General features: G+C 41.5%; 1 protein-coding gene across 10 annotated transcripts in view; it reads right to left on the bottom strand.

Annotated features, from left to right (window-relative positions):
* LOC147117016 (disco-interacting protein 2 homolog C) overlaps nt 1-25,465 on the bottom strand; it is a 597,563-nt gene that overhangs the window by 125,360 nt on the left and 446,738 nt on the right. For 6 of the 10 annotated variants that reach the window (XM_085987581.1, XM_085987586.1, XM_085987582.1 and 3 more), the window contains 4 exons: nt 15,803-15,894; nt 13,379-13,489; nt 6,640-6,714; nt 268-391 (listed from right to left, as the gene is read on the bottom strand). In XM_085987581.1, coding sequence (XP_085843707.1) covers nt 268-391; nt 6,640-6,714; nt 13,379-13,489; nt 15,803-15,894 — 402 coding nt within the window. The remainder of the gene's footprint in view (nt 1-267; nt 392-6,639; nt 6,715-13,378; nt 13,490-15,802; nt 15,895-25,465) is intronic. The other 4 variants (XM_085987584.1, XM_085987583.1, XM_085987580.1 and 1 more) reach the window with 1 other exon arrangement.

Below are 25,465 nucleotides of genomic sequence, written 5' to 3' on the forward strand. Positions count from 1 at the left end.
GAATCAGCTTCTAAGTTTTTAATAGTGGAGCTATTAAAACGAAGAGCTATGGTTTAGTGAAGAACAGGGTCATGTTAAATTGTGGGAAATATAACCTCTGGACATTGAAGAAAATCAAATTCACTATTCATAAAGTTGTTACAATCACTACAGTATTAGATGGGTGCAACTTAAACTAGATTTATCCAAGTAATTAATTAATCACAATAAAATGCAGGCGACATGAAAATAGTAAAAGTGAAGTTAAAAGACATGAAAACCAATTACCTTTAAACTGTAGAATCTCCCCCGTTGGGCTTTTAGGCAAACCTTTGTGGCAAGCATCACTGGTTAATGCTACAGTAACACCACAACTTCCCAAAAGAAAACCAATTTGTTGGCTTCCGGCATCCTGGTGGGAAAAAACAAGTCTGTCATCTTGTGTTGGTTTTAAAATTTCAAAACCAAAATTGAAGGTTGGGGTAAGGTTGAAATGGGAGGGGGGAGAATATGAGTTATGTGGGGAGATGGGAAGGAAAGGCATTTTAAAACTAGAAGCACTGGAATTTAGCTTGTTCAATTGCAAATATTGAATGCATATAATTATTATATATACAAATTAAAGTCATGAACTCTTCAATGTTCTATATGTTTTAACTCACACGCGTACATTGATGGGAGTCAAATGATGAAGTCTTTGGGCTGAATTCTCCTCCTGTTGGTGGGTTCACGGCAGAAAAGGAATACCATCATGTGAATCCACCACTAAACCACTAAAATGTCCTCACTGGTCCTCGTTTGCTATGCAGGGGCAGTTATAGCACCTCTGATAGTTTTATTGCTACTTTACAGCTAAAAGGGCCCCCAGATTCCCAGGCATTGCTGGCTGAATTGAATGCCAGATGAGGTAGTCTGCTGACTGCTGAGGGTGGGAAGCCCATGAGGGTGACGGATAAGTGAAGGAAATTAGCAGACGTAGCGAGTGCAATCTACACCACCCCAAGGAACTGCCACACACAGCAGGAAAAGGTTCAATGACCTCACAAAGTATGGCCAAGAAAAGTCAAGGCACTTTGCCAACACACATCCACTACTATTCAAACCTTCACTTAGTGCCTTAGCTATCATGCTTTTGCTTTCTCAGCACCAAGGGGTCAGGGGAGCTCACTTCTGCAAAGGGGAACCTCTGCAAACACTCAGGCATTTTCTTTACATAAAACCATTCTGGTAACTCACCATGCCTGCTACAAGAGCTACTGCCAGTCTTCAAGGACACTTGATTCAAAGGGCAATGCACTTCCACATCTAATCATATTCTTAAATTGTCTTCTCTTCCTCCAGATAAAAGGCTGGCCTAAAACCAGCTAACAAAGCTCGTGTGTGTTTCACATCATACGGGATGTCCAGCAGGGAAAGGCCGGCCATAATGATGACCACAGAGCACCTCCACTGGTGAGTCTGCTGCCAGATCCACAACCTCAACTGCTGCCACTTCCCCACCAACTCCATCATAGTTTAAACTATGTGTAGGAATAGACTGGATGTTAAGTGGTTCTACTTTTCATATGGCAGCTAACTTGTGCAAGCATCAGCAACAGAGACACCCAATCAAGAGGATGTAATGAGTTGGAACGGTTTTTGCTAAGTGAGGCACTAAGCACTAGTGAGCATGAAGAGCTGGTGGTGGGAGAGAGAGAGAGAGAGTGCCATTCCTCCATAGAGGGTGGAGAAACGACTGACTTCAGATAAAGAGCCTAGGACCCAGATCTTAAGGAACCCATTCTTCAAAACAGTTATGATTAGGGAGCATTGAACTCATGTGCAGACAGTGGAGAGGGTTTGCGCACATAGGGTTGAAATGGTGAACAAATGGGAGGAGTCTACCACCCATATCTACAACACATAACGGAAAGTTGTCCATAACCTGCAGAACACAGGGCCAAAGATGGAGAGAAAAAGAGAGATTTTTCAAATATTCATCCTTGGGTTGTGGGCATCGCTGGCAAGGCCAGCATTCACTGCCCAATCCATAGTTGCCCGTGAGCAGCAGGTCCTCACCAAGCAGTTGGTTTATTTCCCAAATAGCCTCTGAAAGAAGGCGCAGCCTTCTGAGTCACCAGCCATCAAAAGGCTCTAAACAAAACATTGATCTGCAGCTCCTGATGAGTGAGTGGGTAAGAGTGTGTAGGGAAGAGACTCCTTCTGTGATACCTCACTCTAAGAACTTCCAATCTAGCCTCTTCCATGTACTTACTAATCCTCAGTGGCGGAGCCAGTGGTTTTGTTGGGGGGGGGGGGGGTATTGCCCCATTCCCCAATCATTTTGAGGTCAGCCAACGTGGCTTTGGAGGACCGCCTTCATTTCGCTCCCAAGTAAGCTCTATCACCTGCAAGTCTGTGTGGTTCTTGGCTCAGACTTCGGACTAGGAATGTCAGTATACCCCAGATTCCAGCTCAGTCCTCTTCCTACCAAGTCGGCCAAATCTTGAGTCGAACACAACAACCACCCCCCCCGCCACCCCACTTCTCCTCCCAGTCAGCCAACCCAAGCTCTGCCAATGCTCATCCTCTTTTTTTTTTATAGCACGAGAATAGAGGGATTCCTTTTGTGAAATCCATGTCCCCAGTGCAAATCAGTACTTTGAGCAGAGCTGGCTAAAGCAGACAGCATGTATACAGTGGCAATAAATATTTGGAGTGGAGGTTGGGAAATGGGTTGAGGGGTTAGCCACATCCCTTAAACCCATTTACAAGTGGCCCTGAAAGAGCACTGGCACTTTCTTTTGGAGGATAATTCAGAAACAGTTTTTTAGCAGTGGATTTGACGTGGTAGCCTTGGAGAACCCATTTTACTCCATATACCTCCCCAAAATGAGTAGTCATTTAGAGGAAAATTCAGCCCAATGACTGTGTCAAAACAAAAAATAAATGTCATCAAACGTTCGGATAACTGCACAGCTATTTCTGGTTTGCTAGGCTGACATAAATGAACATTAAGGGGACTGTGAACCTAAAAGAAAGATGCCATTAGTCTAAACATTTCTTATCTATTATTATTATTTTCATGCAAGGATATTCCCTACATGGAAAGAATTGCATCCACCAATATAAAATTGTCCCAATCACTTCATTGAATATTTTTTGATTCAAGAGCAGATTTCCAATACCACTACTCATGGTAAGTCAAAGCATATGATGCTTTATAAGGACAGAAATGTTATACCATGTAACCCATTAATTTATTATTCTGCTACTAATGTGGACCTGTGCTTAAAGTGGTCTCTCCCTTTAAAATCACAAGCTTTAACTGCTGTGAATAAGCATGTCCTGAGGCCAATTACAGACAAACTGCCAAGCATATTACTACTTTTTTCTTTCTTTTTTTAAAGATACTACTTGTTCACTGTATGTACCTTGCCTGTTAAGTTGTGAATTGCTGGTGTGCTGTGCGTATATTTAAGCCAACCAGTTCAAGTGTGACAAACTTGGCATGTGTGACAATTTACAATGTGACTGTTGCACTACGCACAAGACATCATTGTGTGTTAGCGAATCACCCATGGTAATGTTCATGGTAAGTTTGATAACATGTTGCTTTATTAGGTAACAGCACAGGAGGGCATTCAGCCCATCGTGTCTGCGTCTACTTCTTTTCTAGAGCAATTCAGTACTAATGCCACTGCCCTGCTATCCCCATAGCTCTGTATCTGCCCCCCACTCCAAACATTTATCCAATTTTCCCTTGAAAAATGCAATGGTCTGCCCCAACTATTCCTTGTGGCAAAGCACTCCATGTTCCAACAACACACTGTAGAGGAAATTTCTCATAACTTCGATTAAATCTCTTTTTGGCTTTCTCTGCTCCAGTGGAAATAGTTCCATTATCTCAAGTCTCTCCTCATAATTATAGTTTCCCATCACTGCCATCATCTTGATGAATCTATGCTATATACTCTCTATTGCTTCAATGTCCCTTCTATAAAATTGCACACAATACTGTAATTCTGGTTTGCTACAGTACTCTGAACAATGGTTTGTACAAAGTTGTCATTTACTTTTTTTAATGGGGTAAAGCTGGGTGATGAGCAAAATCAAAGAGATTTGGAGGTTCAGGTTCACAAGGTATTAAAAGCAGCACATCAAGTGGATAAGGCCATAAAAAAGCTAACGGAGTGTTAGGTGTGATGGCAAGAGGTATAGCATATAAAAGTTAAGAAGTAATTGTGAATCTATATAAAACCTAAGTAAGGTTGAAGTATTATGTGCAGCTTTGGTCTCCACACTATAGGAAAGATGTTGAGGCAATAGAGAGGGTATTGTGCAGATTCACTAGCATGCTGCCTGGTATGAGAAAATACAAATACAAAAAAAAAGACTGGAAAAAATTGGGGCTGCTCTCTATATTAGAACAGAGGAGATAACAAAGTGATTTGATAGCACTGTTGAAATTTATGAAGGGATAGGTTTCCAGTGATTGAGGGGGTCAAGAACAAGGGGACATAGACACAAGATTTAGGACAGAGAGCAGGAGAAACTTTTTTTTAATTTAAATTTTTACACAGAGGGTTGAGCGGCTTTTGGCATGCTCTACCAGAGCTAGAGATTGAAGTAGTGGCCATGGGAATGAAATTCAACTTTGGCGGGGGTGCAATGGGTGGTAGCAGGCGGTTTACCTTTCCATTGAAGTCAATGCGCCCCCGCTGAAGTTAAATTTCACCCCCATGTCAACATTTAAGAATAGGTTAAATAGGTGATTGAAGGAAAGAGGAATAAAGGGATATGGGAAAAAGCTGGGCAGGTGGGATTAGGACTACTGCTCGTGGGGAGGATAAACATGGACTGGTTGAACTGAATGGCTTGTTTCTGTGATATAATTTCTATGTAATACTGCACTCTTGTACTTTATTCTCCTACTTATAAACCCACAATGCTATTGTCTGTTTTTTTATGGTTTTATCCACCTGAACTCTCACTTTCAGGGAATTACACTATGTATTTGAACTCTTTGTCTCTTGGTTCATCCACACCCTTTGGTATCTTTTCATTAACTGTATACTCCAATTCTTTGTGTTTCCTCCCAAAATGTATTACCTAACACTTATTCCATATTAAATTGCATTCGCCACTTGTCTCCCCATTCTGCTAACCTATGTCTCTTACAGTCATTTACTGCTTGCCAAACACCTACTTTTGTGTCATCAAATTTTGAGATTGTGCTCCTGATGTCCAAGTCCAAGTCCAAATGACCTATAGATACTGAAATCAAAAGTGGGCACAGCACTGAGGCCTGGGGTACAGCACTTTCACCCCCTTCTACAATCCAAGTATTTATCCTCTTTATTTCCCGACTTGCCAGCAAAACGTTCCATCCATGCTACATTTCCTCATTTCTTTCTAATAAGACTCTTGTGGGACACCTCAGTGAACACCTTGTGAAAATGTATATATACTACATCTGCTGCAATTCCTTTATCTATCCAATCTGTTACCTCTTCAAAAAGAAACTTCTACATTTGTCAAACAATATTTGGCTTTAACAAATCCATGCTGGCTGTCCTTGGTTATTCCATGTTTACCCAATTTACTCATTAATTTTATCTTCGTAGAATCATACAGCACAGGAGGCTGTTCGGCCCATCGTGCCTGTACTGGCCCTTTGAAAGTGCGATCCAGTTAGTCCCACTCCCCTGCCCTTTCCCCATAGCCCTGCAAATTTCTTCCCTTCAAGTATTTATCCAATTCCCTTTTGAAAGTTACTATTGATTCTGATTCCACCACCCTTTCAGGCAGTGCATTCCAGATTATAGTAACTCGCTGCATTAAAAAAATCTCACCTCTTTTGCCAATTACCTTAAATCTGCATCCTCTGGTTACTGACACTTCTGCCAGTGGAAACAGTTTCTCCTTACTCTATCACTCTCATTATTTTGAATGCCTCTATTAAATCTTAATCTTAACCTTCTCTGCTCCAAGGAGAACAATCCCAGCTTCTCTAGTCTCTCCACGTAACTGATGTTCCTCAACCCTTGAACGACGGATCCTAAGAATTTGCCCACAATTAACGTTAGATTAACTGGTCTATAGTTAGTCAGTTCACACTCTTCTTCAACAAAGATGTTACATTGGCTACTCTCTAGTTCAACAGTACAATTTTGGATATTTGAGGATTATTGAAAAATTGTGCCCAGAACCTGTGCCATCTTCTCTCGGACTGGTTTCTACAGCCATCAAGGTTTGAGTGCTACAATTTTCTCTTCGAACCAGTTCCAAAAACAGAGCCTCAGTTCAATCAGAGTTAATGGTTTGGTGAGGGAATGTAGCAGGGTTAAAGTCAATCAGAGTTTCATTGCTCTTCAGTTTGCAAATGATAACATAGGATAAAAATATCTGGTTTTTCCTTTTTATTTTAGAAAAAAGTTCTCTCACTAAAGTCATATTTTAAATCATAAGGCACAGACATTCTAACTCCCGAATTACTAAAGTAGTTTCTGTTGGTGGGGGAATTTTCCAAAAAGTGCAAAATACTGTACCGGCTTAATTTTTTTTTAAAAGCATACGGATATGTGCCAATCAGCCACAAGAAATTTGACTAGAAAAATTTGCCAATAATCGTGACACAGAAAGTGTGACGTGACAGACAAGAAATGTGCACACACATACCATTTTTATTATTAAAGCTAGCAGATCTCCCATGGCGTTGCTCACGGTGAGTCGGAGGAAACGTTGTTTTATCTCCTGTAACGTACAATACATTATCAGGGCCACTGACTGATGGTGACTGAATAAGTCAAATTGTGTTTTTTGTTACATAGTATTGTGGGAGTATGTGTGTATTTTGGGTCAAATTCCTTAATTGTGTGTGTAAAACGTATAAATCAGTGTCCTTGATTACACGTTTATGTGTATTTTCTTTTGCCTCTTACCTTTTTTCAAAAATCCCAGGCTACAGCGGAAGGTAATAGGGAAGAAGGTCCGTGTTGCTTGGGCCATGTGTTGGGCAGTTGGGGCTATGTGGTTCGATAGTGTTGAGATGATGGTCCTAGCATCTGGGAGCACTGGGCGGGTGGGATGGGGTCAAGTAAAGACGGAGGGATGTAGTAGTGGGGATTACAGGAAGCATGTAGCTTGACGGTGTTAGGAGGGACTTTCTGGGTGGAGGGGTGTTGGAGTAGTGGAGTGTTGTGTCAAGATATGATAGGATGAGGGTTCTGGTTTGTGCCAGAAGGGGTAGCACTGGGCTGTGATACCACTGGGAAGGGTTATGAGACACAGGAGTGGGAGAGGAGTTCATGGGGTGCAGGAACAGTAGGAGACAAGTGGTAATCTCCGACAAGGTGACCTTGGGGTGGCTGCCCAGGAATGGTGATGGGAGTCTGTAAGTAGTGAGGGGAGAATTCTGAGGTTTGGGAACAGTATGATGGAGTAAGGCAGTGCTGAGATGGGAGTTTTGGTGCTGGTATGATGTTGGGATCTGGGGGTTAGTGAGGGGATCGTGGTCTAATGCATTGGGAGCAGAGATCATGGGTGCTAGGGTCTAGGAAACCGATGAGGGCTTGTGGGAAGAATGAGTGATCTCAGTAGGAGGGGCAAGCAGGGATAGAGGAAAGGTACGAATGCTCAGGAGGTGGGAGCAGGAAGCTTAGAAAAGGGCAGCTGCAGTGAGATTGGGAATACAGGTTTCTGCACCTCAATGCTAAAAAATCCTATGTTCCCTGCATCCCATCCAACTGAGAAAGCCGGACTCCTAGCATGAGTAACTTAACATTTGAATCAGTGGCCTTGATGACTATTTTACGATAGCACTAACCCATCTGTATCTATCTGCTTTGGATTACAGAGTTAGGAACCAAGGGTCTGCTCTGCATCCTGTCAAATAAGATTCCATTACGGAAAGGAAATAAATGGTCATGATTATGATAACTGAGCCCTAGATTTTCTTTGAGGATTCCCAGTATTTTACAATGTTTAGGACATATACACTCTGGCATACGACCAATGCCATTTAGCAAGCAAGTGTGCTAAAAGTGACGAGGTGGACAGACACCATCACAAGTTATTTGTTTCCATGCTATTAGCAGGCAAGTGAGCTGATAGCTTGCAACAGAGCCATGGGTGACAAGGTGGATCGGCACCATCATAAGTTAAATTATTTACTTGATGGTGATACTATAGATCATCTGCCTGTAGCGATTCAGTCATCATTTGTCTTCTCTGTGAGATAATGCTATGGTAGGTATAAATCCAATCAATCTAGTATCCATGATATAGTGCTTATGAATCCAAGGTATTCATCATACTAATGAGGACTGAGTGGCTCTGCATTCACCGTGTCTGTTTTCAATGACAGGGAGGAGGAAGTTACATATCGGAGTGTTTATTTTCCCAGGTAGTAAAGACTTCAATGGATAAGGAAATCGGGCAAAGTGTAAAACAAGCTGCTAATTTGCCATCGCCCATTTTGCTCTACCCCACCCACCCCCCACCTGATGATTTTATACCCCAATGTGTCTAAAGATTCTATTTCCCGAACGGGCTGTCAGATCTCCCATCTCCTTACTTCACACTCAGCATTCCTACATATTCTCTTCTCTTCCCTTACCCCCACCAACAGAGTCAAGATTAATCAAGACCTTTGTGGATAAAACGGGAATTAGGTAGTTGCTAAAAAGGATTTAGATATAGTAGTCAGTTGAAAAGGGAATGCGACAAGATATGGGGAGCAAGTAGGAAACTGGGATTAGACTGGGTGGCTCATGTAGAGAAAAACACCTGTGCAGACTTGATAAGCCAAATAGCCTGTTTCTGTGTTGTAAGACTTTACAAATTTTAATATGTATTTTCAATAATGAATTTCATATCAAATTTAATAAGCTTTATTTGAGCACACAAGAGCCAGTGAGCACAGTTTTGAACCCAGGCAAGAGTCTTGATTACCTAGAAAAGGTTATTACATTGTTAGAGAAGAAAACAATATACGAATATTGGAATTAGAAAAGGCCATTCAACCAATCCAGACGGTTCAGTCATCCAGGTCTTGATCAAGAGTCAATTTTCATCTTTTTCCTACCCTAAACCTAATTCTGTCTACTCTTCCCCTGAATCAGCGAGTGACAGCCTTTTCTTTAAGTGGCAGTGAATTCCATAAATTATATAATTTTGAAGAAGTTATTTCACAAATTAAGATTAGTTTGTGGTTTCCTCAGTTTATAATCATGTCTTCTAGTTCTCTTATCCTTGGTCTGTGCAAGAGCCATCAAGAATGAGAAAAGCTTATCCCACAAGCCTTTTAACTCTTTTCAGTTACTGCATTTTGAACAAATGTTTCCATCACTACTACTCTGTCAGGAAGATTATTCCACGCATTTATCAACTAAGCAAAAAAAACGTTAATATCGGTTTTAATTTGACTTTTCTTTAATTCAACGGTTATGTAATTTGGTGCTAATTTTCCAACTTACATTAAATATTCTGGATTTACCTTATGTATATACCATTTACTGTACCCTTGATGTAGTTCTTTCCTTCTTTCCCCCTCCACAAACCAGCTTACTTATAGAATGTAAATCTTGAGATTCTCCAGTCTTATCTTTTAGCCCATCCCTTTTATACACGGGATTAAGTCTTATTGCTCTTCACTGGACCCTCTCCAATGCGTCTATACATTTTTTTTGAATGGAGTGGTGATCAGAATTGAACACAGTACTCCCAGAGAGATTTGGCTGCTCCTTTGTAGATCTGTGGCATGACCCAAGATGACATGCGTTGCACTAATTTAGCTATATATCCCAGCATTGTACTGGCTATTATTGCTTTGTCTCATTATTTGGACATTGAAAGCTTTGTTTTATTTTTGTGTTATCAGATTTTAAAACCTCAGATCATATCCCCATGATCTAGCCTAATCTTTCATCCCACCACTAATAAGCTTATCTTCACAATTTTGTAATTGGATCTGTACTGATATACCTTATTAATATAAAATTATAACAAACACAAAATAATTAATCTCAGACTATGCAGTAGTGATCATTCACTGTTTCTCTGTACTTGAATATATATGCAATTACCATTTTAATGATATATACATGTATAATAGGGATAACGTTAAATATACACTGAGTGAGGTTCTTTCTTGCTTGTCTGTACCGGTCACAGAGTAATGCTGAGATTGTGCATGCACGGACTGTGAAGACATTGAGCATGCCTCCACTGAGAACACTTATGTAAGCAGGGTAGCGGCGAGATAATCTGAGGGCAGGAGGATGGCAGAAGACTGTGTGAGGCCAGGCGGGGCAAGTATAAACAGGGTATTGAAGTAGGTTTCACTATAATCAAAAATAATGAGAGAAGCAGCAGTTATGAACAGGCACAAAGGTGAGAGAGCTTGGAAACAGTTGGTAAGTACACACAACACTGCAATTAAAAAAACGTCCTGATCTTGGGAGTTACGGTTACTTTGTGTGACAGTTAAAAGCATTTTACGTTACATTTAAAATGGAATAAATTATAGGCATTATTTTACATCAAATTAGCTAATAATGCATTTATAATATTGCTATCCCAGTGGGACACTGGCAATGTGTGGGAAACAGATGGTGTGTAATGGTGGTCCAATCTTTTACAGATCAGTCGTTTTGGTTGTTGAGAGATTCATTTTTCACAAACAGCAACAAAATGCAGTAATAATGCGACAAATCAAGAGCCTGTCACTGCAGTAGGCATTATATTACATCTTCACAGCAAGGGTAAGCCGGTGCTAACTACTGTCATCCACCTCAATTAAATTGCCTGAAATCAAGAAAACAAGTGTCTGCCGAGAATGAAAAACAATGCTCAAGCGATGAGTAAGTTACTTGCAAATATAGCAGCTTTGAGCCAAAAAAAAGTACAAAAATAAAACCTGCATTTAAAAATGCAGTATCCCCACAATCTATTTTTTTATGCTTTGCTACAAACTAGAAAATCTTGCCTGAGGCAGTATTTTGTTTCAAACTGCATCTATTTTTAAGAAATAATATTTTCTTCCAGCATGGATCAGCCTAGAAAAATTCCGCATTTCAAGACAAACGTCCTTGATCTCCCCCTAAAGTCCCCTATGTTCCTGTCAATCACGACCGAGTTTGTAGACGAAGGTCCAGGGCTGCCCTTAAGCACCCTCTCATTCCTGTTAATCAAAGAGCCAAGATCATGATGTGCAGGGAAGGAAGTTTCATGCAAGCCTCAAATGATTAAGAAATTTCAAGAAATTAGAAAGGTTCTCCCCCCACCCCCACAAGGAGTAAATATGACTCCCAATAAGTATCGATTCAGCGATCCCTGCTAGAAAGTGCACCGGTTTAGTACGACAGGATCGGCCCCAGCTGTGATGCTCCCCACTGCAGAACAGGCTCACACAATAAGAACGGACACTTGGCTGCTTTGTCCCTAATGTAAGACCAAGTTTTATAACCTGAAAACAAATCATGCTCTGAAGTAAATATTGAACAAATAGCTTTTGCAGTTGCATCTATTAATGGAAAACACATTAGGAGGTCAGCAGAACTTCAGCTATTAACAGTGTATTAGTTTAGGTTCCATAGGTCAACATATAAAGTTTTATAATATGCAGAACCTCATTAGGCTGTGATTAACGCCACTTAAGTGTTGGAAAAGTAAAGTTTTCCTAAATTCAGAATTCCCCTTTATTTGTTTCTACAGAAGCTAATTTCTATAATGTGCACAGCTGGTTTATTATATATAGTTTAATCATCTATGTCCCAGTTTATACTACTGCAAACACTAATCTTGTAATAATTTGTCTGTTAAATAACCCCAGATGGAGCAAACACCACACTTCAACTCAAGTGACCTTTAATAGTTCTACTGAACGTAAACAGCTTTTTCCCAACTTATTGTCCATACATACTTTAGATGTCGTAACATATGAACAAGAAATTTCTGGCAAGCCTTTATTAAACAGAAATAACCATAAATATGTTGCTTTGTTTTTAGTCAACAAGTTTATATAAAAACTAAAAAAGTTATTTCTGTTTTGGATATTTAAGTGTTTCAACATAACACTAAAATTATGTCAGATAATCCCAGAAAACTTCGACAAGTGTAAGAAATGCAAAAAATTAAGGATAATTTAAGAAGGTAATGTGAAATTTGTGGATACTTTGTTCTTAAATCTATTCTGTAAAATTAACACCAAAGATGTTAATTTGATGCATACTTCCAGCCAATAATCGTCAACGTGCACAAAACATTCTCCTCATCCTCTGCCAAATTCAAATTTATCCAGGTCAGTCAGCACCTGTGGGGAGAGCAGACAAGTTAACTTTTCAGATGTGGACCCTTGGTCAGACAAAGGGTCTGATGAAGAGTCCACACCGAGACGTTAACCTGTCTGTTCTCTCCACAGATGCTGACTAATCTGTTGAGTGTTTCAGGCATTTTCTGTTTTTGCGTCAGACTTCCAGCAGCTGCAGTTTTTTTTGGTTCAAGTTTTTTCACTTTCACTTTCAGGCATGGGGCTGAATCAATGCATTATTCATTACTTGAATTTTAACCAGAGGCTGGGGGGCGGGGGACATCCTCAGAACAAAGAGAATGAACTTTTGGAACGGACGCTAAACTTGTCAGAGGTCTAGGAAAGAGCTGCAACAGATCACAACAGATGAAGTGTAGTAATGATGCAGAGAAGGAAACAGTGGAAGACTGAAGAAAGCAGGATAAGACATACAATGTTACTTGATCAAGTGAAAGGAGTCTGCACTCAGGATGTTGGCCTGCCTTTTCTCGTTTTGTCTGCTAGTGGCAAGCTGTTAGTTTTCAGCACTGTCTTTTTACATTGCAGGTTTCCTGCATTAACAGTGTTTCCTCATTAGCCCACTTGCCTGATTTTAACATCTTTTCATGCCTTGCCGATTTTCATACATCTTCCATCAGTTTTCATCACTTCTAGGTTTTCAACAGAATCTCTGAGTGTGCTCTGATAAATCTTCCATTCTTTCTCCACACTCCCCCTCCCCAACCCCTCTACTTTTATTTTGTTCAGTTCCGTTAAATAAATTGCTTCTTTCCCATTTCCAACTCTGACAAAGAGCCTACACTCAAAATGTTAAGTAGCCTTTTCTCCTTACAAGTGCTGACAGAGCTGCATTTCCTGTTTTTACCACTCATGAACTGGTGCCTTTGATTAGTTAATAACTGGAATAGGGAAAATAATCATGCTGAAGAAGATCTGGGCCAGATTAGATCATTGACTGGCTGTGAACTCCCACTACTGGTAAGTAGTGACTTGGATGATTAATTTCCGCCCATTTTATGGTGATTTTTTTAATCTGCACTTCTACTGTTATGACTAAAGAACAAATCAGAATTATTGTGCTTTACAACAAAAAAAACAGGGTCTTACCTTTCTCGTAAGGGGCACTTCAATAGGAACAGGAACTACCTCTGCCAACAGACAACCGTAGAATGCAACCATAAAGGCAGCAGGATCATTGTTTGGAAAAACAAGTGCTACCTAGAGGCAAACGATAAAGACAGTTCAAAAAACTGCGAAACAGAGAGTTCTAGTTTTTAAAAAACACCTGCTCTGAAGTCATCTCAGTGGATTATCAGTCTAGCCCAGGTGATTTACAATGTGCTTCATCGAAATGTGCTTAAACAAATTTTTGAACTGAGAAAGAATAAAACAGCTTTCACATCCTCAAGACGCTCCCAAAACACTTCACAGCTGAAATGAAATACTTTAAGTATAACCACTGTTGTAATACAGGAAAATGATTAGTGGTATTGGTATTGTTGAATAGTGTCGTGGCACCATTTATATCCACTTAAGTGGGCAAATGGGGCCTCAGATTAACGTCATATATTTTTTTCAAGTTGCAGGATATGGACGTCATGGCAAGGCCGGCCTTTATTGCAGATCCATAGTTGCCCTTAAGAAGCCCTCTTCTTGAACCACTGCAGTCCGTGTGATGAAGGTACTCCCACAGTGCTGTTAGGTAGGGAGTTCCAGGATTTTGACCCAGCGACGATGAAGGAACAGCGATATATAGCCAAGTAAGGATGATGTGCAACTTGGAGGTGGTGGTGTTCTCATGCATCTGCTGCCCTTGTCCTTCTAGGTGGTGGAGTTTGGGGGTTTGGGAGGCGCTGTCAAAGAAGCCTTGGCGAGTTGCTGCAGTGCATCCTATAGGATAGTGCACACTGTAGCCACAGCATGCTGGTGACGGGGGAACTGGGTGCTTAAGGTGGTGGATGGGCTACCGATCAAACAGGCTGCATTGTCCTGGATGGTGTCGAGCTTCTTGAGTGTTGTTGCAGCTGCAGCCATCAAGGCAAGTGGAGAGCATTCCATCACACTCCTGACTTGTGCCTTGTAGGTGGTGGAGTGGCTTTGGGGAGTCAGGAGGTGAGCCACTCGCCGCAGAACACCCAGCCTCTGACCTGCTCGAATAGTCACGGCATTTATGTGGCTAGTCCAGTCGAGTTCCTGGTCAATGGTAACCCCCAGAATGTTGATGGTGGATGATTCAGTGATGGTAATACCATTGAATGTCAAGGGGAGGTGGCTGGACTCTCTTTTAGAACATAAGAACATAATATTTAGGAGCAGGAGTAGCCCCTTCAAGCCTGCTCCGCCATTAAAGAAGATCATGGCTGATCTTTGACCTCAACTCCACTTTCCTGACCAATCCTCATATCCCTTGATTTCCCCAGAGTCCAAAATTCTATCTATCTCAGCCTTGAATATACTCAACGACTCAGCATCCACAGCCCTTTGATTCACAACCCTCTGAGTGAAGAAATTCCTCCTCATCTCAGTCTTAAATGACCGGCCCCTTATCCTGAGACTATGCTCCCTAGTTCTAGACTCTCCAGCCAGGGGAAACAACCGCTCAGCATCTACCCTGTCAATCCCCCTCAGAATCTTATATGTTGGAGACAGTCATTGTCTGGCAATTGTGTAGTGCAAATTGTGTAGGTCATTTAAGACTGAGATGAGGAGGAATTTCTTCACTCAGAGGGTTGTGAAATGTTACTTGCCAAGCCTGGATATTGTTTAGGTCTTGCTGCATGTGTGCATGGACTGCTTCATTAGCTGAGTAATTGCGAATGGAGCAGATAACTGTACAATTATCAGCAAACAGCCCCATTTCTGACCTTATGATGGAGGGAAGGTCATTAACGAAGCAGTTGAAGATAGTTGGGCCTAAGACACTGCCCTGAGGAACTCCTGCAGTGATGTCCTGGGGCTGTGATGATTGGCCTCCAACAACCACAACCAATCTGAATAACAGCACCTTCGAATTATTCAGTTATTTGAATTAAGCAACAAAAATATCACGGCAAAGTGAGAAATTAGTCCTCAAAAAATTAAATCATCATATTCAAATTAAGCAACTTCAAATTAGAAGTGTCTAGGAAATATCATATCCCACAATTCTTCTTATATCCCTCTATCAGTTTATTTTTGGCCAGGTGCTTATCCCTTGAATTTTCTGATACAATCAATCCTCACTGCCTCCCTTGCAGTCCACTCCGTACACTCACCACCCTCTACGCGAAGTAGTTAAATCTAAACTCTCTCTTCAACCTCCCTCTTCTAAGTTTAAGGCTATGCCCACTTGTAAAATCTGTGACTATGCCAAATGTATTGGCATTATTATACGCTTTAGGATCTTGAATAATTGAGCAATGTGTTCCACTGCTGAATTCAAAAATATAAAATCACAAAACAATTGAAACTCTTAGAAAAGTGACACATTCAACTCTGAAAAAGTGGCTTCAGTTCTCAGTTACTCGAAAGCAGTGTGTGCTGCATGCTCACCCTGTCTCCAGGCCTGACCATCGGTTCCTGCTTGGTGCCCAGTTTGTGTAGGATGTTGTAGGCCACTTTCATACTCCTTGTCCACAGCTTCCCTGTTGGTAAGAAGCAATGTCAATACTGTTGATTATTCAAAGCAAAAGCCAAAAATAAGCCTTGTGCTTTTTTTTTCTTAAGCCAACTTAACATTTAGAGATCAAATCAATGCTATGCTACACAGAAAACTGGAAGGTAAATTTGCAGTCCACACCAAAAACTCAAACACTAAACCCAAGCATGAACACTGGCAGACAGTGCACTCAGAGTAGAGAAAAGCAGGACTTCTCATTTTTATATTAGAAAGTTATGCACCTGAAAAAGCAGATTTCCCCCTCATTGGAAGAGAACATCTTGTCCTCTCAATTCACATGTACTGCTTTAAATCTACACAGCATATTTATTTAACGCCAGGTTTTATCTGGCAAGTAGAAATTACAGCACAGTGGCAGGCCACTTCGCCCATTGCGTTGGAGCAAACTCTTCAACTCGAGCTACATAGCCTCATTGCCTTTCCTTGTATCCTTCTTATATTATTCGTTTATCCAATTCCATTTTAAATAATATTGCATGATAGGGCAAGAAAACATCATCAGGCCTCACACACACACACGCACGCACGCACGCACACACGCACACACACGTCCGACCACATACACTAACCATACAATCTCCTAGGAGGCAAAAAATTAAGGAAACAAATCTTGCGGAAAATCCTCTGCGACTCTCTTAACGCAATCAAGCAAAGCTCCAGAAGAACTTGTAGCTCATTACTCCTCCTAATTGCAGCTAACAAATTGCCTTCTGTAACTGGAAGTGCTCTCTTCACTCAAGAGCTTGCCGAGGTCCCTTTTAAAAGCCTTTAGAAAATGCATAATCACCACATGTTTATGTAGTGTGTTCCAAAAAGGTGAGACACTCTATTAAACTCAATACTTCCTGGCATCTAACATAACTCTGCATTTCCTCTAATCCCATCCTCCTCAATAACCTATCCTACTTATTACTCCAAAATGATTCCCTTTTGCAAGGAGCAAATCTGTGTTTGGCTGCAGCTTGGTGAGGTTGTGGTGGCCCTGGACTTGCTTAAGGTTGTACACTTTGAAGGACTTGCATCCAAGTTAAATATTTCTAGTATTGTGGTGGATGAGTGGTTCTGCCTGCCTTCTTCCACCTCCCTGCTCACATGCTGTACCATGAGCTTCTGATAGCTTGCCATCAGTTTCTTAAAACGTGTTGTGCTTTTCCCTTATAGTAGGGTGTCCAACAATAACTTGCATTCATACAGCATCTTTAACGTAGTAAAGCGTCCCAAGGCACTTCACAGGAGCGTTATAGAATCATAGAATAGTACAGCACAGAAGGAGGCCATTCGGCCCATCGAGTCTGCGCCGGCTCCTTCAAAGGGCAATCCAGTTACTCCCACTCCCCCGCTCTTTCCCCATATCCCTGCAATTTTTTCTCCTACAAGTTTTATCCAATTCCCTTTTGAAAGCTACTATTGAATCTGTATCCACCACCCTATCAGGCAGTGCATTCCAAATCCTAACCACTCATTTTCCCTCATGTCGCCTCTGGTTCTTTTGCCAATCACCTCAAATCTGTGCCCTCTGGTTATTGACCCTTCAGCCATTGGAAACAGTGTCTTTTTATATACTCTATTCTAAACCCTTCATGAGTTTAAACACCTCCATCAAATCTCCTCTTAACCATCTCTGCTCCAAAGAGAACAACCCCAGTTTCTCCAGTCTAGCCATGTATCTGTAATTCCTCAACCCTGGAATGATTCTAGTAAATCTCTGCTGTACCCTTCCTAAAGTGTGGTGCCCAGAATTGGACACAATACTCCACCTGGGGCCGAACTAGTGTTTTATATAGGTTTAGCATAACTTACTGGCTTTTGAACTCTGTGTCTATTTATAAAGTCGAGGATACCATAAGAACATAAGAAATAGGAGCAGGAGTAGGCCATATGGCCCCTCGAGCCTGCTCCACTGTTCGATAAGATCATGGCTGATCATCGACCTCAACTCCACTTTCCTGCCCAATCTCCATATCCCTTGATTCCCCTAGAGTCCAAAAATCTATCTCTCTCAGCCTTGAATATACTCAAAGACTCAGCACCCAGGATAAACAAAAGTTTCCTGTATTTGCCTTCCTTATTGCTTGCTGTATCTGTATGCTAGCTTTCTTTGTTTCTTGCACGAGGACACCAAAATCTCTCTGAACACCAACATTTGAAAGTTTCTCACCATTTCAAAAATATTCTGTTTTTCTATTCTTCCTACCAAAGTGAATAACCTCACATTTCCCTACATTATACTCCATCTGCCACCTTACTGCCCACTCACTTAGTCTATCTATATCTCTTTGCAGACTGTGTTCTCCTCACAGCTTACTGTCCCACCGAGCTTTGTATCGTCAGCAAACTTGGATACATTACACTCGGTCCCTTCATCTAGGTCATTAATATAGATTGTAAATAGCTGAGGCTGCAACACTGATCCTTGCGGCACCCCACTAGTTACAGCCTGCCAACCTGAAAAAGATCCGTTTATCTCTACTCTCTGTTTTCTGTCCGTTAACCAATCCTCTATCCATGCTACTATATTACCCCTAACCCCATGAGCCTTAATCGTGTGTAATAACCTTTTATGTGGCACTTTATCGAATGCTTTTTGGAAATCCAAATATACTACATCCTCTGGTTCCCCTTTATCTAACCTGCTATCTACCCCATATGTTTTATTAACTGCTTTGTTAACCTGTCCTGCCACCTTCAAAGATTTTTGCACAAACACCCCCAGCTCTCCCTGTTCTTGCACCCCCTTTAAAATTGTACCATTTAGCTTGTATTGTCTCTCCTCATTCTTCCTACCAAAATGTATCACCTCGCTCTTTGCTGCATTGGTTTCATCTGCCATGAGTCCGCCCATTCCACTAGCATGTCTACATCCTATTATCAAACAAAATTTGACACAGAGCCACGTAAGGGGGTATTAGGGCAGATGACTAAAAGCTTGATCAAAGCGGTAGGTTTTAAGGAGCGTTTTAAAGGAGGAAAGAAAGGTAGAGAGGTGGACAGCTTTAGGGAGGGAATTTCAGAGCTTAGAGCCTCGACAGCTGAAGGCACGGCCACCAATGGTGGAGCGATTAAAATCGGGGATGCACAAGAGGTCAGAATTGGAGGAGCGCAGAAATCTTGGAGGGTTGTAGGGCAGGAGGAGTTTACAGAGATAGGGAGGGGCAAGACCGTGGAGGTGATTTGAAAACAAGGATGAGAATTTTAAAATTGAGGCGCTGCTTAACCGGGAGCCAGTGTAGGTGAGCGAGCACAGGGGTGATATGGGTGAATTGGACTTGGTGCGAGTTAGGATAGGGGCAACAACATTTTGGATGCGCTTAAGTTTATGGAGGGTGGAAGTTGGGAGGCCGGCCAGGAGAGTGTTGGAATAGTCAAGTCAAGAGGTAACAAAGGCATGGATGAGGGTTTCAGCAGCAGATGAGTTGAGGCAGGGGCGGAGTTGGGCAATGTTACGGAGGTGAAAATAAGCAGTCTTCTTAGTGATGGCGCAGATATGCAGTTGGAAACTTGCCTCAGGGTCAAACATGACACCAAGGTTGCAAACAGTCTGGTTCAGCCTCAGACAGTTGCCAGGAAGAGGGATGGAGTCGGTGGCTAGGGAACGGAGTTTGTGACAGGGATCAAAGACGATGGCTTCGTTCTTTCCAATATTTAGTTGGAGGAAATTTCTGTTCATCCAGTACTGGATGTTGGACAAGCAGTCTGATAATTGAGAGACAGTGGAGGGATTGAGAGAGGTGATGAAGTAGAGCTGGGTGTCATCAGCATACATGTGGAACCTGACGTCGTGTTTTCAGATGATGTGGCTGAGGGGCAGCATGTAGATGAGAAATAAGAGGGGGGCATGGAAAATCCTAGGGGACACCAGAGGTATTGATGCGGGAGCGGGAAGAGAAGCCAGTGCAGGTGATTCTCTGGCTATGATTAGATAGATAAGAATGGAACCAGGCGAGTGCAGTCCCACCCAGCTGGACGACGGTGGAGAGGCGTTGGTGGATGATGTTATGTTCAACCATGTCAAAAACTGCAGACAGGTTGAGAAGGATGAGGAGGGCTAGTTTACTACAGTTACAGTCACACCTTGTGGCTGAGGAATAAACCTGTCTTTTATAACTCTGTAATGCCCCATTCTTTAGCAATTTTGTGCAGCCAACAGGTACTCTGAGCTCCCTGTGCCATTACAGCTATTTAAATGCCTCTTACTTTCAGTTTAGAGATAATTATTGCTTCTTCTGTTTCCATGGCAGGTTTGCAGTGTGAGTTAAAGCCCACTTTTTTCAGGTCACGAACTAAAAACAGTTAAATAATTTGTTAAGCAGCTTTCTTTGCAACTCAAAGAAAACCAAATTAACAATCATTTACCCCTCAATACCTAGTCAATAACATATGCGCCTGGAAGTTATTAAAGTAGAGGTGAACTTTCAAAGCAGTAATTTTTTTTTAACCTTATCCTACACTTCACTCCAAATAGCTTTCAAATGGCAAAAGTACCGCTATCCTATCCAGTAGTGTCTCCATGATGACTATCAAGTTCCACTTATGCGATCAGAAGATTAGTAGCAAAAAGATGAGTGTTTGGTGAAACATATTAAGATGTGTTGTTTTGGTCAGATCTGGTAGAGTATTCAGAAACATTCAAATTTTATAGTGCATGGTTTGACTATATGGCGGTTTCACACTCCCCATTGCTGCAAAATTGCGGTATAACTGGGGAATATGGTCACCAATTTGCCTATGCACTGAATTTAAGGAAGTAATGTTTTTAATTTGATGTGCAGACAAATCAGTGGAGGAAAGAGCCTCCCACCATTTTGGCTTCACAACAGCTCCACTGAACTTCAATAATTTGTTTTCCCCAGTCAACTTTCTCCTGCACTGAAGGTGTTGACCGCTCATTGAGTTGCAGTCCCACAGATGCTAGGCGACCTCTGGTACCTTGCAGAAGTAGTTATTATTCATGCATGAAGCTGACTGATCAACTATGATATTATAGCCAAGTCCAGTACTGTCTGCACCTGGTTTCCACAACTAGGAAGAGCTTCTGGTTTGCGATCTGAAGCAGAAACCCTGAGACAATTTTCCCCTCCTTACCCCAGGGAGCTCTGTGGCAAGTCTAACAAACCTGTTGTTACACCGGCCAAGATAAGCTCACTAAGCAAACTGGGAGCCATCCTTATCTGCATGGCTCAGCTGTTCGCTCACTGAACCACTGCAGGAGCCCAGCACACCAGCTATAAAAATGGGACTTTGAGTCTTAGAATGATACAGCACAGGAGGCCGCTATTTGGTCCATCGTGCCTGTGCCGGCTCTTTGAAAGAGCTATCCAATTAGTCCCACTCTTTCCCCCGTAGCTCTGCAATTTATTCCACTTCAAGTATTTATCCAATTTCCTTTTGGAAGTTATTACTGAATCTGCTTCCACCACCCTTTCAGGCAGTGCATTCCAGATCATAACAAATCGCTGCGTAAAATAAATTCTCAACTCATCTCTGGTTCTTTTGCCAATTACCTTAAATCTGTGTCCTCTGGTTACCGACCCTTATGCCACTGGAAACAGTTTCTCCTTATTTACTCTATCAAAACTTCATGATTTTGAATGCCTTTATTAAATCTCCCCTTAACCTTCTCTGCTCTAAGGAGAACAACCCCAGCTTCTCTAGTTTCTCCATGTACATGAAGTTCTGCACCCCTGGTACCATTCTAGTAAATCTTTTCTGCACCCTCTCGAAGGCCTTGACATCCTCGCTAAAGTGTGATGCCCAGAAATGGATGCAATACTCCAGCTGGGGACATCACTGAATATTAGTGAGCGGAGTTCGGCAGATGCTGTAAACATGTATGAGCAGAGTTCCACTTTGCTGACCAGACAATGACGTGGAGTCAGTAGTGTAACATGCTACTGTTTTGCCCGCTCCAAAGCAAGTACTGGTGTCAAACCGTTAACTGCAGTGTAGATAGCCCTTAATTCTAAAGAATTTTAAATGTTTGTGTTCCATATCAGCTTTCAGTTCAATTGAAAGCTGTACCTTTTACCACCCTGAAGCGAGCTGCGAGCTGCTGTAATAACTGTGTCTGATAATACCATCATTGGAAAGCAGGATAATGCTATGATATTACAGGAATTCTGGACAGGTTCCATAGTGGGATCTTTACAAGAGGGCTTGGCCTTGCATGTTTGTCACTAAAGCAAGTTTATTATTTGCAAAGTTGGATTTGTATAGGAGATTGCAATGAATCACATTGCATGTAATACATCACATTAAACTCTCAAAATGGAAGTCAATTACTATGTGTCACTTAATGACATTAACAAACTAATGTCATACAATTAGCTCCATGTGCTGATTCACAAAAAAAAAACAATCATTTTTGAGCATGTTTTTCTAATACCTATACACTCACTAAATCCAGCATTCAAACCTTATAATAGGATTTCATCGAATTGAAGTAAAGCCAGAAATTTCTAAAAAGATGGGATAAGTTACATGTATTTGAATTTATTTTGTTTTCCCCAATATGCAGTTCTCGGTTATGCAATGATGAAACATGTTTTTTTTTTGTAAAGTTCACTTCAATAATCTGCCAACGCATTTGAATACAATCTCTCATAAAATAGAAATAAGGCCTCAAATTGAAACGACTAAATTTCGCACATTATCAGAAGCAAAACCCTGCATTTACGAATAGCTTTACAGTAGTTTTGATTGAATGACTCTTAGCATAGTAATATATAGAAAGATTTATTTAATAAAATATAGAAAAGGCGATTCAGAAAGGAAGAAAGATCACTCAGGAAATCAATGTCACAAAAACAGGACCGTGACTAATTTAAATCTGGCAACCTCAAATCAGCTCTGCACACTCCTGTTGATAGTCCCGTACCATGACATAGTGATTGCTTCATCCGCAAGGAAGTCTAGAAATAGCTGCAAACAATTTGATGTTAATTGTACACCGAAGATGTCATAATTACCCATATCCTACGCACTAGAGTTGAGTATTGGAAAGAAGAAGAAAAGGTTTCATTGACACCCAAAACCTCATCCTCTCAATTGATGTCAAAATACAACTAACGGGTTCATGGGTTAAATAAATGTTAAGCTCCTATGTTAAAAGTGTCTTATTACCATTATCTGCATGGCCTTACCTTTAAATACCAATCTTAACTATTACAATTGGAATTGAATTTAATACCTTTATGTGCAATTAACTATAAATTGTGATAATTTAACTGCCACAAAAAACAACAGGTTAAGGTATCAGGATTCTTATCCAGCAGTATATACGCTTAATCAAATTAAGAAAAAAAATGTGATTAAAGGCACTACAATTAATTAAACCAGCAATGAACTTTATAATAGATTACATTCTAGGACACGACTAGGTAGACTTTGGTGTCAGAGATCCAGGCCATGTGGTAAATAGCACCAAATTCAGGCCCTAACTATCTATTTTTATACTTGAACACCAAGCTTACAAAGTTCTCTACATTGGGGAGACCAAACGCAGATTGGGTGACCGCTTTGCGGAACACCTCCGTTCAGTCCGTAAGGGGGACCCCGAGCGTCCGGTCGCCTGTCACTTTAATTCTCCACTCCACTCCCACTCAGACCTCACCGTCCTCGGCCTCTTGCATTGTTCCACGGAAGCTCAGCATAAGCTCGAGGAACAGCACCTCATCTTTCGATTAGGCACTTTACAGCCCTCTAGACTCAACATAGAGTTCAACAATTTCAGATCATAACCTCCGCCCCTATCATATATATATTATTTATCCACACTTATTGTTTGTGCCTTTTGTTCTTCTCTCCCACATGGCAGCTGTCTTTCATTCTGCCAGCGCAATTCACACTTCATCTAGAGCCATCCTTTGTTTCTTAACCTGTCCCATTACCATCTCATTTTGCCTTGACTATCTCTTAATGTGTCTTTAATTCTCCTGCCTTTTATCCCATCACAGACCTTCCCTTTTGTTCATTCAACCCCTCCCCCATTTCCCAGCCCCGAAACTTGCTTTAAAATCTGTTCCATTTCCTGCTTTTTTCCAGTTCTGATGAAAGGTCATCGACCTGAAACGTTAACTCTGTTTCTCTCTCCACGGATGCTGCCTGACTTGCTGAGTGTCTCCAGCATTTTCTGTTTTTACTATAGAGTGTTCAATCTGACTAACTGCGACTATTTCTTTCCCCCCCAATTCAGTATTATTCTTTTTTATTCCCTTTCAACCCCCCATCACAGTTGTGTGCTTTCACACATCTTTCAGTTTGCGGGCCGACAGCTGGCACGGATTTTCACAAACTGTGCTATCAAGCTTGCTGCTTCCTCAGTCCAAGGAAGGTATATGCCTGCTGTGGAAGGGGGGGGGGGGGGGTAATTAAGCAAACTGATTATTTGCCACTCCTTCCCTGCCCACTCAAGATACAATACTCTATCCGCCACCACCCCCCGCCACCGCCCCTCCACTCCCACGAACAAGGAATTTCACCAAGACACGAACCAGTGAAACATCTCTCATCTAGCTGACTGACGAGTGAATGGCAGCTGACGTGCCTCAATAACTTCAAGACTCGAAGTTAGCAGAATAAAACAAGGCTTTTATTAGCAAAGAAAAGATGCCGGTGGCTGCACCTAGCTTCACCTGGCGTGCTGCTGTTCTACTGCAGGACAAGCCTGGACTTGTCTTAAGTAGGGCCAGGTATGGGCGGAGCCGACACACAAAGGGGGCGGTGCCCTATACACAATACAAGGTACAAACACCGGAGCAGGCAATACAATATATACAGTTAACTACAGAGTCTGATGAATGACATATTTCATCACAGCAGCCTCCAGTGGAACACTCGCCCACACTACTATGGCGATAAGAGCTCAATGGCTAGGCCGCTGTGCCACACAGCTGAAGTCGCAACATGCTCCACTGGATGACGATGTTGCGTGACTTTGAGCCTTCCCCCTGCTGAAAGTAATCAGGCACCCATCTTGAAGTGCTTGGATAGATTGCAGCATCATTATTGTACTATATTTTGTAAACCAACTTTTGCTGCTCCCTGCACTGAATAAATCCGTAATAAAGCCTCATCCGGCTTTAAAATAGGAAAGGGTTTGAGAGAAGTATTGGGAGAGGACATGAAATATCATGAGTCAGGCACACAAAATTGATATTTTCCTGGAATCTGCGGCTGCTTTTATGAAAACTAAGCCTTGAATAATCATCCGAGATAATTACAGGCAGGAAAACTCAGCTATTACTATCGCTATTGAGCCCTTGGGCTGGATATATGGAACACCCTGATGCTATGATGTTCATCACAGATTCTGTTAGCCTAGCTTAGTCAATGGAATGGGAGAAGACATAGATCCACATAAAATTGATATTAATTTAAAAATAACAGTTTAAATTAAATAGCATGTGCTTGAAAAAAGTGTAGACTTCAAACAATATCAGCACTGTGTGGAATTCGCATAACCGATCTCAAAAATAGCCAGATTTCTAACAGTGCCAGTGTCAATTTTAAATGGGACCTGAACTATGTGCAAAATCTGA

Source organism: Somniosus microcephalus, chromosome 5 (genome assembly GCF_052327205.1).
Source record: "Somniosus microcephalus isolate GS21.2 chromosome 5, FLI_Smic_1.0, whole genome shotgun sequence".
NCBI classification, from domain to species: domain Eukaryota; kingdom Metazoa; phylum Chordata; class Chondrichthyes; order Squaliformes; family Somniosidae; genus Somniosus; species Somniosus microcephalus.